At 43.2% G+C, this 17,069-nt stretch overlaps 1 protein-coding gene across 31 annotated transcripts in view; it reads left to right on the top strand.

Annotated features, from left to right (window-relative positions):
- Nucleotides 1–17,069, top strand: part of FOXP1 (forkhead box P1) — a 386,121-nt gene that overhangs the window by 268,201 nt on the left and 100,851 nt on the right. For all 31 annotated transcript variants that reach the window (XR_003527215.1, XM_027640634.1, XM_027640629.1 and 28 more), the window contains one exon: nucleotides 5,761–5,886. Coding sequence is in view for 26 of the 31 variants with exons in the window: in XM_027640634.1 (XP_027496435.1) it covers nucleotides 5,761–5,886 (126 nt within the window). In the remaining 5 variants the exon portion in view is untranslated. Of the gene's footprint in view, nucleotides 1–5,760; nucleotides 5,887–17,069 lie in introns of those variants that run through there.

Genomic DNA, 17,069 nt, shown 5'->3' with positions numbered 1-17,069 from the left:
CCATCTCTGATTTCTGGGAACACTTCCTTCCTCCTTTCTCAAGTTGCCTTCCTGATAAGCAGCTTTGTCCACCTGGAAAGGCCCCAAATCCTTAGGAATCTGTAAAAACACGTGGGATTTTGGTTTGTTCCCTCCTTGCAACTTCTGTGTGCATGCTTTCCATTTTGGAGGCAGCCAATTAGAGCACAACTGCCCTGGAAATTGGCAGTCAGACAGGACGCCCGTTTCTTTTGCATCCTCATGGCTGTTGCTCATCTCTCCACTCTCCAATGTACATACCTTTCCATACCTCCTGCAGTTCCCTGGATCAGTCTTTCCATGCCTTATAAACCTCAGGTATGGAAACAAGCTTCTTCTGGTGTTAGAGCCAGGCCTGTTATAGCTGTAAGTCATCATATTTCATTAATAACTGATTGATATTAATATCAGTTGGAGCAGATGGGAAGGGAGGAGCTGGAGCTCTTTTTCTTCAATAGAAATAGGCCGATGGAAAAAAGTTGGAGAGTTGCTGCCTTGTACTGGCTGCAGTGGTGGAACAAGTTAGCAAGAGGCTCCATGCGACTGGATCCTGTTACTGTTTTCCTTATGTACTGACACAGTAAGCAAGTATATGGCATTTAAGCAGCATTTCTATTTTTAAAGTTCTACCCTCTTTTTCCAGTGTATTTCCCTTCCCCAGCCCCCTTCCCGAATCGGGAGTTTTTGGCCACATGAAGTCAGAGGCAGGGCTGCATTTTTCAGCAGAACTTGCCCAAAGAGGATGATGAAACTGAAAGGTCGAGCTTGCGTGAAAATGCCGAATTACAACAGTAACTGGGGTGATAACACTGCCCAGTATTCCGGGCAAACAACAGCTGGGCAAACAAGTCACGTTCTGTCTGTCTTGCAATAAAATTGTCTTGGTCATCTCAAATGTGTACTTTTTCCCCCCCTCCTGGTGCTTAACTAGTTGGGAAATACTAAAGAGTTGCCACTTCCCTAAGCACAGAGAGAGGGATTTTCAGTGGGGCTTCCCACTTGCTCTGTGAATGAAACAGGCTTGATTCATCTCTCAGTTAATGTGCTGTTAACATTTTTCCTGGGTTAGGTGTCACCCAGTGTTGACTCTCAAATACCATCCCAAATTTGTGCAATGTCTTTAAAGTGCAGCATTTCAGTTGCCTTTCTGCTGGTCTCTGTTTTACGCCAGAAAAATTTCCTTATCTCTGGGTGATTTCCTAATGGATAAGAAAATATCTTGGGAGTTTATTTGCTGGATCTTGCATTTAGGCATAGGATGACTTGGTTGGTAGTGATCCTTTTCTTGATGTTGTCCTTCAGAATCCACATTTATAGTGACCAAAAATGGTGGCACTCAGAAGATGCACTTGCTAGGGGATTCTTTCCTTTCTCTTTTTTCCAGTAAGTGGGAAGATCTCATCTTTCTTTTGCGGTGCAGAGAGGAGGATGGTTGCCAATGCTCTGTGACTAGTGCAGGAGGCCAGGATTGGTGTCTGGGTCTCTGGGTACCCCAAGTAGCTTTGTCCAGGCTTGCAGACTCTTCGAGCAGCGCAGATAATGTGGCTACTGGTAATCATGGACCCAAATGTGTGAAACACCTCAGTGGTTTCAGGGGCTCTTGGCATCTCTTGCCTGTCCTGTGAAGGAACAGACAGTTGTCTGGACACACAAACATGAGCTGTTTTTTCACGGCCCCTGGCAATCGTTCACATGCAAGCACGTGGTGGAGATTTAGGATGTAACTACAGCAGTGGGGAGGAATGTGTGAAAAGAGCTTGGAGATGTCAGAGCACCTGCTCGTGAGGAGAGGGCCACGTTAGCAGAGCTGTTGGCTAGCAGTAAACAGTCCTGGCACCCTTGTTTCAGGACTTGGCAGCAGCAGGAGTTGAACCGAGTCCAGCTTTACTCTCTACTGCCTGTTCAGTAAGTTGAGGACAAGGCAGATGATTAAGGAAATGTGGGGAAACTGCTACAGAAGCTTTTGGAAAGATAAGAGACTTTGGTCTCCATGTCTGACAGTCTGGCACTTCTCACTAGCATTGAATTCACATGCAAATCAAAGGCAACATCTACTCCCACAGGAAGCTTTATTAATGTACAGGCCTGCTTGCGAATCTCCGTGCTGATGAAGGTTGTGGGACTGACTTCACTCAAATTAATTTCCCTGTCTCTCCTCGTTTGAGCACTGTGCAGCACCAGCAGCCTCAGCAGGGCTCCCACGCTGGCATCCAGCGATGAGGTCCGGGCGGGAGTGGTACTGCCTGGAACCAGGGAAGGGGTACAGGTGTGACGCTTGTTGGCTTGGATTATATGGGATGTGCTGGCGTAATGAGGGCAGGTGTCCATGGAGCTTGAAACATCACCAAATTAATTCCATGAAGACACTCCAAACGGGCTTGAAATATTTTACGGATAAGAGGAAAGAGGGATAGTGCTTCCTAGGCCATCTTTCTTTTGCACATCCTATGTAGCAGTGCTAGATGATTCTTGGAAGTGCAGTGGCAGTTCTTGCTCTGAGGTAGGAGGGAGAAAAGGCTGAGCAGGAAAACGTAGAAAGGAAGAGGGATGTGGGATCCCTGGGTTCACCAAGGACACAGTAGCTACTTGATGCAGATGTTCAGTAAGAACCAGATATGAGCTATAAACAACCTTCCACATCTTAAACCCGAGCTCATCCGGTGCTCAGCTTTTACTGCTGTCAGTTATGTATAAGTGAAAAAGTGAAATCTTGAGGGGAGAGATGGGAAATGCCATTTCAATCTGCAATCCTCTGCAATGTCACTGTGCTGCCATCTCACCTGCACCTGCCTTGTTTCTCCCTCTGATGTTCCTGTCCATCCTGACTCCCTGTGTCCACAATGCTCCCTCCAGCCCACTTTCATTGTTTTAAATCCTTTCCTTCCCACCCTGCTCCACCCTCTGTGCTGGTCCCTCCCTCTCACCATCACTGGTCCCGCCAGGTCTGTGCCAGGACAGGTGACAACCGGACATGAAGCAGTTATTGCAGATGTCACCTCTAGTGGAGGACCTCAAAGGGGTGGGTGTGCAGGATGTGGATGCTGTGCAGGTGGGCCTGGAGCATGAACAGAGCTCTGGCTTTGCTCCATCAGAGCTTTGGCAGTGCAAGCCTGACCCTGAGGTCAGAAATCCTCATCAGTGTGGGGTCAGCCATGATAAGGGCCTGTGGTGGCACTGGCCACCCCAATGAGCTGCACAGAACTTCGTGGCCCACTTGAGTAGAGAGCAGGCATTTCTTGCATGGCTACTTGTTCCGGGAATCTTCAAAAATTTCTGGCAGCCAATTTAATTGTGCAACCTCTCAGCTGCCAGAACGGATAGAATATGATCATATCACATGAAATGCATGCAGGGTCTGCTATAGCAACTGTATTTCAAAGAGACAACACATATGGTGACTGGTTCTTTTTGGAATAATATCTATAAGTTGATGATGTTTTATTCAAAAAGGCTGTAGCTTGAAAGGTTAGGGATGTTCTGATTGTTTAGTGTATGATTAAAGAAAGGCTTCTGTGTTTTTTTTGGCCTATTGAATCTAATTACTGGGAACTAAAATGATCATTTGATTGCACATTTACCTGGAATTATTCTTCTGCAGAGCCAGTCTTAATAATATATAATAATATGTTGCGCTTGTACTGTATAGAGCTTCTTGTCTGAGCAACTCAGAGTGCTTTACAAGTATTCATTAATTAAATAAGCCATACAACACCCCTGTTAAGTAGGTGAGTATTTGTTGCCCATCCCCTTAAGTCTTGTAGGTTTTATTTCTGCTGCCTCTGCCCACCCTTGAAGATGCTTTTACAGCTAAATAAGCTAATTCAATAAAAATAACATTTTTTTAACCGTACTTAGAACTTTCTTCATAAAGGTTTCCTTTGTTCTGTTGTATTCCTTGGTAGGCTGGAGCATCTTCTGGTTCTTGATGCTGCACCATGGTGGGGTGGTTGTGTGTGTGTGAGCCCAGATCCATATGGACCTGCCCTGGTGTGTGTCCGTGCCCAGCAGCTCCCTGCACCTCTCACAGGGACATGGACCATTTTAGAGGTGTTATGGGTGCACTGAGCTCCAACCAACTTGAGATGCAAAATCTGGTGTTACCCTCACCACACCAAGCTCTGTTGGAAATAGCACCCTGCCTGACAGATTTTTTGTGATCTGGTGGAGACTTGTTATTAAATTTGGAAGGAGGGCTTGTTGCCAGAGCGCAGTAGGGTCTCTCCTCCCTGCTTGCCCTGGCCAACACTGGTGGTTCTTCAATGCTCCGAGATGACCAGTGTCTCTTCAAAAGTAAAAAGATGGGTCTAGGCCATAAAATAACAAGTTTTTACTAGGGGGTTTGGATCTCGGTTTGCAGTACTTGGTATCAAATCTTTCCCAGCAGTTCTGTGCTGAGATTAAACACTCTGCAACTTGGAGAAGCAAGTGAAACCCGAACCGTATCTGACTCCTTAATTAAATAGGTATTAATTAAATCACTCAGAGAACATACACAGTAGGAGTGGGGAAGGCTTTTCCCCTCCTTCCATGTAGGCATCTTGCAAAGGGACTATTTTTCTTGTTTAACATTAATGAAGTCTTCAGCCTTCCCACTTTTCCACCTACACATGTACTGAACGTCTCCAAGGAGACCAAGGAGGCCCGAGTCCGGTGCTGGTGAATCCTCTGGGAGCAGCAGGCTGGGGTCTCGCCAACGGAGCCTCAGCTGTGCCACAGTCTGTCTTGCAGAGATCATCCTGGCATCCCCTGGCTGGGGAGCAGGGAGGGAGCCAGGGCAGGGACTTGCTCTTCGTCTTTTCCCTCGGGTTTTGTCTCCTCTTGCTTTCTTTTCTCTACCTGAGGAAGCAATCGGGCCTTGCAGAGCGGCAGGCTCTGATGTCCACGGACGCTTTTCCTTTGCTTTTCATGAAATTTTGCAGTAATCCCCCACGCATCATGCCTGCTCATGCTTTTGAGGTCATGTCCTTTGTCTCTCCATCCTGTAAGGTCACACTGTCCCTTTGCTGTTCTGCCCCCTCCTGTTGAGTCCCCACAGCTCTGTCATAAGCCATCAGTGATTTTCATAGGATCATAGAACATCCTGAGTGGGAAGGGACCTACAGGGATCATCGAAGTCCAAGTCCTGGATTTTGGTGGGGTGAGATGCTGTCCCTGCTTTTCTTTGCATTCACTCCAGCTCCTTGCAGCTTTCTCAGCCTTCAGCACAGTGCCTCTGACACTCAGCATGGCTCCACCTGCTGCTGCCTCTCCTCTTCCTCCCATCATAACCTTCCAGAAACTTCTCTGATGTTCTCTGGCACTCAAGAGAGCAGACAGTGATAAAGGACTGCCCTCTTCTGTAAACCTGACCTGACCTGCTGGAAAGGAGGCACATGAAAGTCAAGAGACTGCCCAGTAGCAAGGAGGGGGCTGTGGGCTGCTCCAGGGGGACAAAAATAACTGTATGGAGCTCACCTCTGAGGTATGAACCTCAGTTACTTGAGGTTCACACCCAGGACTTGAACATCAGCTGCTGCTGGTTTTCTTCATAGTCAAAATGGGAAATCCAGTGGTGGGATATCACCACATTGCATGCAAGTGCTGAGTTGTTGTTTTTGTGGAAGTCACTGCTTTTCTCAGTGGAGGTGCATCAAGAGTGGAGCAGTACCCCATGACCAGGAATTGCTTTGATTCTGTGCTGTGTGTGTGGCTCCCCATGCCCTGTTTGCTGTAAACTCAATGTTCCAACCGCTTTCCCCACAGGCTCTCCAGGTGGCACGGCAGCTTCTCCTGCAACAGCAGCAGCAGCAGCAGCAACAGCAGCAGCAGCAGCAACAAGTTAGTGGATTAAAGTCTCCGAAGAGGAATGACAAACAGCCAGCCCTTCAGGTAAGGGGAGCCTCCGTGCCTCTGTGAGGGACTGGGGACTGGAAAAGATGAATAAATACGTCCTCCTCATGAACATTGGAATAGCACCTTCAGGAACTGCTTTCCAGTGTGTCCACAGAGCGGCTGTGGCTGGTGTAAGTGGCAGGGGGAAAATCCCACCCGTGGCATATTTACAAATCGTGAGCGTGTACTTTTATTAGCATCTGGTAGGGTTGGATCATGACAAAATGGAATAGCTTTTGTTACTGTGTCAGTGTGCATAGGAGATTTGCATTAACATTTCTGTTTGATTGCTGTTCCATTTGTAGTCTGTGTTCACTCAAACCGTTGATTTGCTGTGTCAAGGATATTAGGAAATACTAGGATATCATATCATCGGTGTGTTTTTTCCCCTTTTATTGTCTGCTGATTTATGGACATCTTCAGAAATCAAATCTAAATATTATATAGGGCTTTGTGCTGTTATGAATTCAGAGAGCTAAAACCAATACAGCATTCTCAAACAGAAGATGTATGCACACATATGGGGCTTTGGAGTACATTCTGCTAGTCTTGTGGGATAAATCACGGGGAGTTAAAGACAAGAAAGACCTATTAGGTCATGTATCACATTTTCCTTTTTTTTTTTTTTTATGCTATTCTAGTGTTAGAAATCCCAAGTGGTGGTGGGACCGCTGTTATTTTCCTTCGGATGGTTTTCCATAACAAAGCACACGCTCAGGAACTTTCCACTTTAATTCTGTCCTCTTGCTCCAAGTAATACTGCTTGTATAAATACTGAGTCAGTCCCTTGCCTTGCCTCGTGTTCACAGTCTTCAAACATCTGAGATACTAACATGTACTTGCCAGTTTTGGCAAATTATATGTATCTAGTTCTTTATGTATTCCATAAACTGGCACTTCCAGACCCCTGACCACTTCTCTGGTTTGCAGCTGGTTATTGCTTTTATTACTGCTCTCTGCAATTGCAGCATGTCCCTGGATTTTTGATAATCAGTTCCTGAATGCAGCAGTTCAGCTGCAGTTGCACAAAGCCCTGTAGCTGGGACATTTATCTTATCTCGCTCTTCTGTATCTGATGCTTCAGCCTCTGTAGCCCCAAATTCTTTCCGGGTTTTTTTTTTTTCCCCTCTTGTTGTCATAGCACGTTGTCAAACTCATGTCTGTTTTGCTCTTTCTATTTTTTTTTTTTTTTGGTTTGATATACTATCACCATGAGTTCCCTGACAGCATTGCTGCTTCTCTTGCCTTTTATATGTGCTTCAGATTATTTTCCTACAAAAATACAGATCCTAGACTCTTTAAATATGTAGTAGAATATGGAAGATAAAACCAACATCACTAAAGGCCTTGACAGTAAAGTGAGAGGACCTGATCCTGTGGTTCTTACCCAAATAAAGCCGATGGGGACTTCAAGGGAAGTTTTGCCTGAGTGAGGAATAGCTATTAACTGCAGCCCTTGGCCCAGTGTGGACAACTTCAAGCTTTGGTGTAGTGATTTCATCTTCAAAGCATTTTGCAAATACTAATCTCCAAAACATCCCCAGAAGGAAAGTCTGATAAGTAAGTAGCATTATCCCAGTTCTGGACTGGGAAACTGAGGGAAGCGGGTTAAGCGACTCACTTAGGATCACAGAGGGAATTGGGTTTAGAGGTAGGATTAAGATTCATGAGTTCCTGGCTCCCACCCCCGTGCTCAGGCTGCTGGACAACACCTCACGCTTTACAGCCGGGCTATTATTCTTTTGGAAAGTATGAGGCATTTTGTCATTGGGCAAATATACGTTTTATTGGCAGCGTCGAGAGCCGTAATCCAAAGCGTTACATTAATGCTTTCAAAAATATTTTATTTGGTAAATCCATAGCTGATCCATATGCCTTTTAATAGACTCTTCCACTGGGGACATTTTTAATGAGAGATTGTGCTGGCTAGGTCCAGTGTCAGGTACTAAAAGAAGTGCTTTGTTGTGCAGATGTCTTAAGAATAGCTCCAGAGGATGAAATATGACTGTGTTGACCTTTCAGCTGTGAGCTTATTTGTCAGGATTCAAATAAGTTGAAAGGATCAAACCAAACAGTTTCCGTAGTCAGACTGGGAATTGTGTTGCAGAGGTCAACAGTGAAGGCCACATCGCGGATTCCATAACATAGCCAATTGTTGGTACGTATTAAAGTACTGGAGCAGCTCCTGCAGTCAGAGACACAATTAAAATTCTAATTTATTAATGTATACAGAGAGCTGGCCCAGCCTGTCACTCACTGATTCAAATGACTGCCCAGTCTTTTTTTTTTTTTTCCCCTTCTCACTCCTGGTGCTGTTGCAGTCTGAAATGTACTGGAAGTCCTCTTGGATGTAACACCCCCAAGTGCATCCTTGTAATGAAAATCTGTTGCTAAAAGGAAATGGTGCTGCTTGGGGGTAGAATTTTTGAGTAAAACTGCACCCACACAAGCACCCACACCCCCTGAGTTGGGATGGGGCCACGGTGACGAGACGATGCCTGTTGCTGACAGTACGTAGAATAAATGTCAAGGGTGGGGGAAGTGAGCCCGTTTTTCAGAAGTTTGCCTAAATAATGAACAAGTCATCTTTGGGTTTCATTTATAAATATAGATGTCTCATTCAATAGCCACAGTGGTTAGCAGTCACCTGGGTTTTTTTGTGACAAACAGGCTTCATGTATAACAAGAACACCATAGGCGTCGCTCATCCCTGCTGTGCTTGGCGAGGGCACTGCTGAGCAGCACCCAGCACGAGTGCTGGGGAGCTGTTTGCATGGAACAGGGAGGGGTGCTGTTTTCCTGGGCTACTGATTCTCCTACTAAAATGCTCCATAGGAGAGGAAACCGGTCCTGGGGCTGGAAGAGCTCCCGTGGTCTCGGGCTCAGCACTGGGATGCTGGCAGGCAGGCTGGCACCTGAACCCTGCTGCCACAAACAGATGCGGAAAATTAAACTAGTAGACACTGTGCAGCTAATCTGTTACTGCCTCGTGGATGATTTCCTCTATTCCTTCTTTATTCACTGGTCAAATAACCACGGTACTTAAATATATCCCAGCATCCCGTGGCCACACTGGGACACGGTGCCTTCAATAGCATTTACGTGACAGTGGGTTCTTCAATCATACTGACCTTGACCTTGGTAACTCTACCTGAAGATCTGCTTTTAGCAAATTGTGAGATATTTAATGTATAAGAACTTGGATGCAGGAGTGGAGATGTGCTCTGCTGATAGTTGAAAAAAACCTAAATCTCCAAATACAGGATGACTCACATTTTGAGCCTATCTCGCACTGCCGTGGTTTAGATTTGGCAGTGACCGCCGGTTTCACAGCCTGATGACACAAACAAAAGAAAATTGAAAGTTAAGAAATGGATTTAGTAACCAGCAGTTGGGGAAAGAACATAAAAAATATCAGTCCCACAAAAATTACTGGAAGTGAAAAAAAGACTAAAGTCTGTTTGATAATATATTTGCCATAGACATTGGATTTTCTTGAGTCTGTGAAACAAATAATTTAACAGACCAGGTATGCTTAGGATTTTGAAAATGTGCGCATTTTTCCTGGCCAAGATAAATATATCTTTGTATTAATAGATGTATTGATTAAAATTTGCAGCTTTAATTGCCGATGCTCTTAACGATTATTCATTTTGGTTCTTCAAGCGTTTTAGTTGCTGGCAAGAACACACAGATTGGAAACAAATCAAGAGACACATTTTTCTCCCAAGAAAGTAAAAGTGCATGTGTGTTTTGGCAATACTAAAAATACAATTTTTTTTAAAGACGTAAATGTTGTGTGTTGCATTGAGCTGAAAGTTGGATACTGGACTGAAAACAGATTTGGGACATCCAAGTCAATATCTCACAACTGAAACCCATCACTTGACTTTTTTTATGTGATTAAATGAGAGTTGTTGTCTGATTGTTAACCTATGTGTGTTTGGTGAGAAGAAATAATGAAATTACTGGGATGGAAACTTTTGTTTTTGGTTGACAAAACAGAAAAATAAATCTTCCCTTTAAGTCATGGCCAAGAAAAGAATTTGGGTTTCGTTTAAATTCTCAGGGTGAGACTGGGGGAGGCTGAGAGGAGACAACTGTCCTTGCCTTTGCATACCGCTGCTTTTTACAGCAGCCTTTTGGCTGGGCTTTTGTAGAACTTAATTTGCATGCTGTATTATCTTAATATTTCTTTCCAGTATCTTGAGAAATAGAAGAGGGTAAGAGGAAAAAATCACTGTAGCTTGATGTTGTGGGCAATTATTATTGTTTTTTATGAAATTAGAAATCATTAGCTTGACAACGTAATAATAAACACCGAAAGGTGAAGGGAAGGGTATGTTCTGTTTTGCTTGGAGCACACAAGTCTTAGGTTATTCTGTCTCATGTTTTACACCCAGAGTACCTTTTTTACCTAGTGGTGAATTTAATGACTAGTAGAGAAATCGTCTCAGCAGAAAATTTGGCAGGGGAAATAAATTTGCAGGTGTATTTATTCTGTTTGTGTGAGTATCTCTCTCTCTTTCAGTCTTAAATACGAGAGTTGATCTGAATTTTGCCTCAGTCAACCAATGGGAATTTTTCCACCAACTCTGCTTGGGTCGAGGTTTCACTTCTGCTGGGTTCAAAGTTTGCCTATGAAAATTTCATTTCAATCTTTCATTGTTTATTTTTGACTTTGGAAATAAAGTTGAGTTTTTCTGGTTCCTACAAAAGGACCCCCTAAGTTCTTTTATTTTTCACCCCTAAGCCCAATTATAGTTATTAGTCAGTTCTTGGAACGTGCCTGTGAAGTGCAAACATCATCCACCCCATTAAAAGAACAAAATCTGAGTCAGGTCCTCAAAATTACAAGATCAGCTTGAAAATTTTGATACTAAGGGATTTTTTTTCCTATAACCTGTGGTCCCTTTTTTGCTGCCCTTTTATATATTTTTAGAGCCTTTAATATTCAGTTTTTCCAGCTTTTTAGACTGAGTAGAAAGGTGACAAATGCAGTTTTTCTTGAAAGAAGGTCTGTGATTGTTCTGTAATGTCATGATTCCAAAAAAATGAAGCTTCTAAGAAAATACCAATATACTGGGAGAGCTGGCAGTGTGAGGTACTGTCAGCAAACATGATTATTCTCATTTTATAGCCATGTAAACCCCAACACAGAGATATTAAGCGGCTCACCCGAGGTCAGAGAGCTGCAGACCCTCGGTGGCATTGAGGTGCACAGCTCTGCTGGGGTATTTGAGGGTTTGGTATCTGCATATTGAAAAGAACTCATCCAGAGGGGAAAAGTGGAAGCCAGGATCCCTCATTTCCAGCCCTGGGTCTTGTGGGAGCACCCTGACTATCATTTTCTCACAGGTTTTCTGCTTTGACATTAAGCATTTAGAGAATAGTGTTGTAAAAACAGTGATTTCTGACCAGGTTGGGAGTGGGGCCGTGGGGCTGGCAGTGCCCGAGCCTGAATGTGCCTTACCCACCTCAGGGAAGGGGAAAACAAATGAAACCTTCCTTGACTGGTCAGAAATGTGTAAATTGCTGACAAAATGACACATGTAATTAAGAGTGCTCCTGCCATTTTACCTTGTGGTTTACACCTACAGTGTTGAAAAAAGAGAGTGACTCCCACCTCGCTAATTACCATTATCACTGAAATGGTAGGGTTTGAGTCATTAGTTCCATGTGCATTTAATTAGAGGAAGGCTGAAATTGGATTTAACTTATTACTTTTTCATGGATCACTTTCTTGTCATCACTTCAAATTGGATTGCAGCCCCAGGTAACTAATTATGAGCGCCACAGGATCAAGAGTGAAAAAAAGGTAATTAGGAATAACACTGTTGGACCCTTGCTGGTAGTCCACTTGTGCTTGGGAAGAAATGAGAGCGGTATTTTGTAGTATTACAGATTAGGGAGTTAAAGGTATGTGCTGCTGCCAGGAATGATGGGAGACTGCCCCCTCCTATAGTGGTTTATATGATGTACAGCTGGGTTGAAGATGTTATAGCGACATGGTTCCACAATCAGCTCCTTAATACCGAGATTAAACTTGTAAAAGCAACAGATCGGTTGTAGGCATGAGGCATCTCAACAACCGGGCAGCCAGGGGTCCGTCCGTGTGTGATTGCACCGGCGCTGCCGAGGCGCTCTCGCGGTACCGGGCGGTGTAAGTACAGCGAGCTGGAATTGATAACAAATTAATGAACATATTAATGATCCGAAAAGATCGTTCACATCCGACAGGGAGATATATCAATCAGGAGAACAGTGGTGAGGTTGATGATGTGCACGTCAGGGACTGAGCTCAGCGTCGCTGCCGTGATAAAATCAGGAAATCAGGATGGTGCTTCTCTTTTCTTTGCTGGAGATGTTTCTTTTTGTTTTGCTTTTTGTGGGCAAGGTTTGCCTTGGTTGGTTTGTCCCTCTTTTTCTTTTTTATTTTTTGATCTTGGAGATATGATTGCCAAGTTCTGCTTTCTTCAGAAAATACTTTAAAACAAATTGTTTTATTTCCATGTGCAGAACAGAGTTCAGAACTGCAAGTAATCAATTTTATTGACACAGTCTGGAAAAAAATGTTGATGAGAGTTCAAGGATGTGAAAAGATTGAAATTTCAAAGTACCCAACACCAAGTCTAGGAAAATTTCAGAAGTAGTTTCATTAACCAAAGAAATCTATTGTGTGAGGATCTGTCAGAGGAAAATCTGCTCTAGGACCTAATGGTATTACAAGGAGGCTGCGGCAGCTGATTTTTACCTTTAGAAGAGGAAAAGTTTCCTAAATTCTCCTAGTAGTGAATCACAGTTCAAAGGGTAGCACAATTTCCTTAAGTTGTTTAAAATGGCTTTTAATGCTCTGTTAATTTAGGCAAATATTTGTGACTCAGTGTTGGGTAAGTGCTGCTTGCTCATTATTTCCTGATGCAAAGCAAAGGGTAGGAAATTCTGTGAACACCATGCAGAGATGCTAAAGAGACTTAAGAGTAACAAAATTCAGTTACGGAAATTAAGTCTTTCTCATTTACTTGACATTACAAAATAAATCTCAAGATTAAAAGGTATTACCTTTAATACAGAAAAAGAGAATCTCCTTTAATACATCTCAAATTGATTTACAATTTTTATACATAATATTCATCTGCGGTTGAAAAGGGGGCAACCTAAGGTCGAGTGATGTAGTGTTTCCATTTTTCCATATGAGTCTTACTGTGTGTGATAAAAGCAAACTCCTTTATTTTGTCAGTGCAGGAATTTCTGATGAAGTGCAGGGGTCACTTTTCTGTCAATTTGAGTAGGCAGCATTTTTGAACTACTGTTTTTTGCCCCCCCCTCCTACAAACCGTGGCCCCGATCTGACACACTTGTGCACACACACACACACACACACATACACACTTGAAGTGCTGCAATCTGCAACTTATTAGTGCGCAGTGCTGGAGCCTGTCCAGTGGTTAGAAAATTTCCTGAAGCCTGGAATAACAGCAGTGGGTGCAAGTGCCATCGAACAGAAGTGACAATGAGGGGCAGTCCGGCCCGCCTGGCGCAACGCCCGGGCTGGAAAACCAGCTGAGATAGTCAAACGCAGGAAGATTGACGCGGTGCATCTGGGAAATGCTCAAAAAGTTGGGTTCTTGAAAAAATTACCTTCTGTGATCGTAAGACATCATCTGTTTTCCTACAGAGATTGTTTATAACAGGGTTTTCAAGCACTTGTCAAATAACCAGGAGTGAAGGAAACAGGCTAAAAATCTCTTACCGTTCAGATGAGTCCTGGAAAAAAAAACAAACCCTCGTCACACAGATCCGCAGCTTCTCAAGGCAGAGGGAGCCTGGGAGAAGGAGAAAAGGAAACTATTAGTCAAAAGCGACCTGTCTGTGGGTTGGGGAAGGTGGTACGTCCGGGCGATGGGCGCAGCGGTGGCACGGCGAGGTGAAGTCATACCTAGGAACTGTTTTTTGTGTTGCTTAGCTTTTGTTACTGAGCTGTGATATCATGGGCAAAATATTATAAACATAGCATGGCTATAGCTTGCTTGTGTAACAAAAGATCAGGAACTTTTATTAAGTTTGTTTTCCTTGTCATATTGTAAAAATTTATTATGTGTACTGTGTATATTAGAAACAGATTTGGGTAATTCTGTCTAAATGAAGTCATCCCAGCTATTTCCAGACTGTCTGTTTTTGGTTGCGAATAATTTTCATACATCAGATGGTTGTCATATTTAGTAGCTCTCTACATTTTAAATAGGACATATCCCATTGTGAACTTCCACGGACTTTAGCCTGCCTCTCGTTTTTAAGGTTATTTTGTTGCAGGAGTATTTTACAGAGCTGCCCCTGGCAGGGCGGGGAGTGCTGGAGGAGTCCCTCGCCTTCCTGCAGCAAAATAACAGGTTTTTCACAACTGCAGTAGTACTTGTGGCTTTCGGCAGCACGCGCTGGGAAGAGCCTGCCAGATACCTATTTCAGCTTGTCCCTTTGTGTTCACACTTTGCAACAAATATGTTAAAAAAACACTAAAGGAAAAGTACTGTGTATCAAAAATCTCCGATAAAAGAATTCTCTCAAAGAGTACATGCTGCTGCTTTTTTTTTTTTCTTTTCGCAGAAGTGTGAAAGAAGTTAGTGTTTAAATGTTTAATGTTTTAATTTAAATCATATACACATCTACATAGCAGCTAAGTTACTGTGACTTTTTTATTTTTTTTTTTTTAATCCTCGAGGCAAAGTTTCTTTAGTCAGCGTGGGGAAGTGCTGGTGTTCCTTACACACTGACCGAGAGGAGTTTGCACTGGAAGAATCTGCAGTGATGATCACAGAGCAGGATTTTGCCCTGAAACCATCAACTTTGCCAGAAATACTTGAGTTACAGCAATTTGTTTAAAAAGAAAGTTAAAAAAAAGCAGGAGGGAGAGAGAGAAGGTATTTTGATCTGGCTTGCTGCAGTGGAGAAGAGCAGCTGTTTGCCTCATGTGTTTAAATCTCTAGAGCTAATATTGAAGTTTCAGGGCAACAAGTGCAACATAACAGAATAAGCAGAAACTAAACCCAGGGAAACAATTGGAAATGCAGCTTGGATGTGGCTTTGGATCTTGACAGTTTTACAGCTGTGTCGTCAGGTTGGCAAAATATTTTGTGGTGTGTACAAAGGAAAGGCTGTTGTGTTGCTGAAATGTTTTTATTTGCCTGATAAGTGTAATCTGCCTTTTATAAATTACTAATCTATTTAAGGTGTAACATTTATGGCGCATAATCTCAAGTCATTGAAAGCCTGGAAAATTAAAGTAGACTGAAGGCACAAAAAAGAAATATACTTTTTGTCAGGCTGAAGTTCGATGAAGCATAGAGAAGATGGAATAGATTATTAAATAAACTTTGAGAGGAGATGGAAAAAGCACTGAAATATCTCATTTTGAAAAGAATTAGTTTACTTGATTATATGCAACTGTATCACACTCAGGAAAGTATAAGACAAATGAAAGCAAAACAAAATTTAATTGAGCTATTATTTTGCAGACTTTGGCTCCGTTTCAGACAGCCTAATCAAATTGTGCTTTGCTCAAATAACTAATGTTAAATGCAGTCTACCAACAGATGTTTAAACAGAGACTAATTGGAAAATCTACATCCTGGGTTTAGCATGTCTAGCTGAAAAAGTTTTGAAATTGCTTTGGAGCGAGGTGGGAAGATGATGGGAGGAGCTTCAGGTAGCATTGGACAGCGGTGTGAGGAGGCAGCGGTGCCTGTGCCAGAGTTGACAAGGTCACCAGTGCCACCGAGGTCACTGATGCTGTAGCTTGCTACGTTTGCCCCTCAGAAAGTTGTATTTCATCGTGTTGTATTGTGAGGGTCATGTTGCAACTCCACAGCGCGTGCCATGTGCCAGTGCTTGGAGTACGAAATGTGGTGGAGTGCAAGGACTGAGGGTGTTAAAAGCAGTACATGTGATTATCAAAGCTCAACACTTCCGTGCCAGTTCTGTCACTTTGGCATTTTTTAAGCAGCTACAGATTTAAGTTATTAACTTGGGTGGTACATCTCAGCGTTGAGCCTTTTACGACACATCTATGCAGCCATCCCTGGAAGTGTTCAAGACCAGGTTAGATGGGGCTTGGAGCAACCTGATCTAGTGGAAGGTGTCCCTGCCCAGGGAGCTCAAAACGAGATGAGCTTTAGGGTTGCTTCCAACCCAAACCATTCTATCATTCTGTGTTTGGTTTTGTACATTTTGCTGCTCTTTGGGGCTTTGGGCCAAGGAGTTACTCATGGTTTGTGTCCTGTACTTTGAGTGGGGTCAGTTGGTGTTGTGCAGGTGCAGTGTACATTTCCATATTTGCTGTGGAAAAATTTTATCCCAAGGACTTTGCTGTCCTAGGGAATCGTGTTTTGTGCATTTGGACAATTGAAGACCATTGTTGATGGTCAGTCAATGTTGTCACTGGCCGCATTATTAAGTTGATGAACCTTCCCCGTCCATCCCAATATGAGCTCGTTTTGGGCGAAGGCAGGAACCTGTCGCCCTAAGCAGGGTTGTAACCCATGCCTCTATTTCATGTGGTCTTCTTCAGGGGATTACTCTGGGATAAGAGTGAGATGCAACGTGATGAGTGATCCATGAAGTCTGTTAGAGAGGTCCTTCTGGCTCTTAGAAAGGTTTATTCACTGTTGTCTAAGGCCAGTGGCTCCTCAAGTTAGTGCTGGTGTTATGGGGGCTTAATAGCCAATATGTAATGGGGAGTAGTCAATCTGTAAGAAAAATAATCATGCACACATAAATGTATATATATATTTCCAATTTTACCAGTTGGAACCCTAGAGAAGGCAGATTATATTTTATGGCTTGTAAACATCAGGGCAGATATTTCGGGAGAACTGCAGACAGCTGTAATTTTGTGAATGTGCACAAATTACTTGGAAAACAAATATTCCTCTGCCTACACAGCTGTATTCACAACTGTGGACCAGAATGCCTTTTGCATGATGCTCACGCCTGGTTCTATGGAATATAATAATGCTCAAATGAAGAAAATGTGATTTAAAAGTGAAGTCAGAATTAATACTCGCTGTGAAAACCTGTATTACTGGCTGAGGTGTTGGCACGGGAGTGGATAAACCACTTGAGGAAAAATGAGAACTAACCAGGGCGTTCATTTGTGCTCAGAGATCAAGAGCTGATTGCTCAAA

Source organism: Corapipo altera, unplaced genomic scaffold (assembly GCF_003945725.1).
Source record: "Corapipo altera isolate COAL_440 unplaced genomic scaffold, ASM394572v1 55, whole genome shotgun sequence".
In the NCBI taxonomy this organism is placed as follows: Eukaryota; Metazoa; Chordata; class Aves; order Passeriformes; family Pipridae; genus Corapipo; species Corapipo altera.
This window is presented reverse-complemented; position numbering and strand designations above follow the sequence as displayed.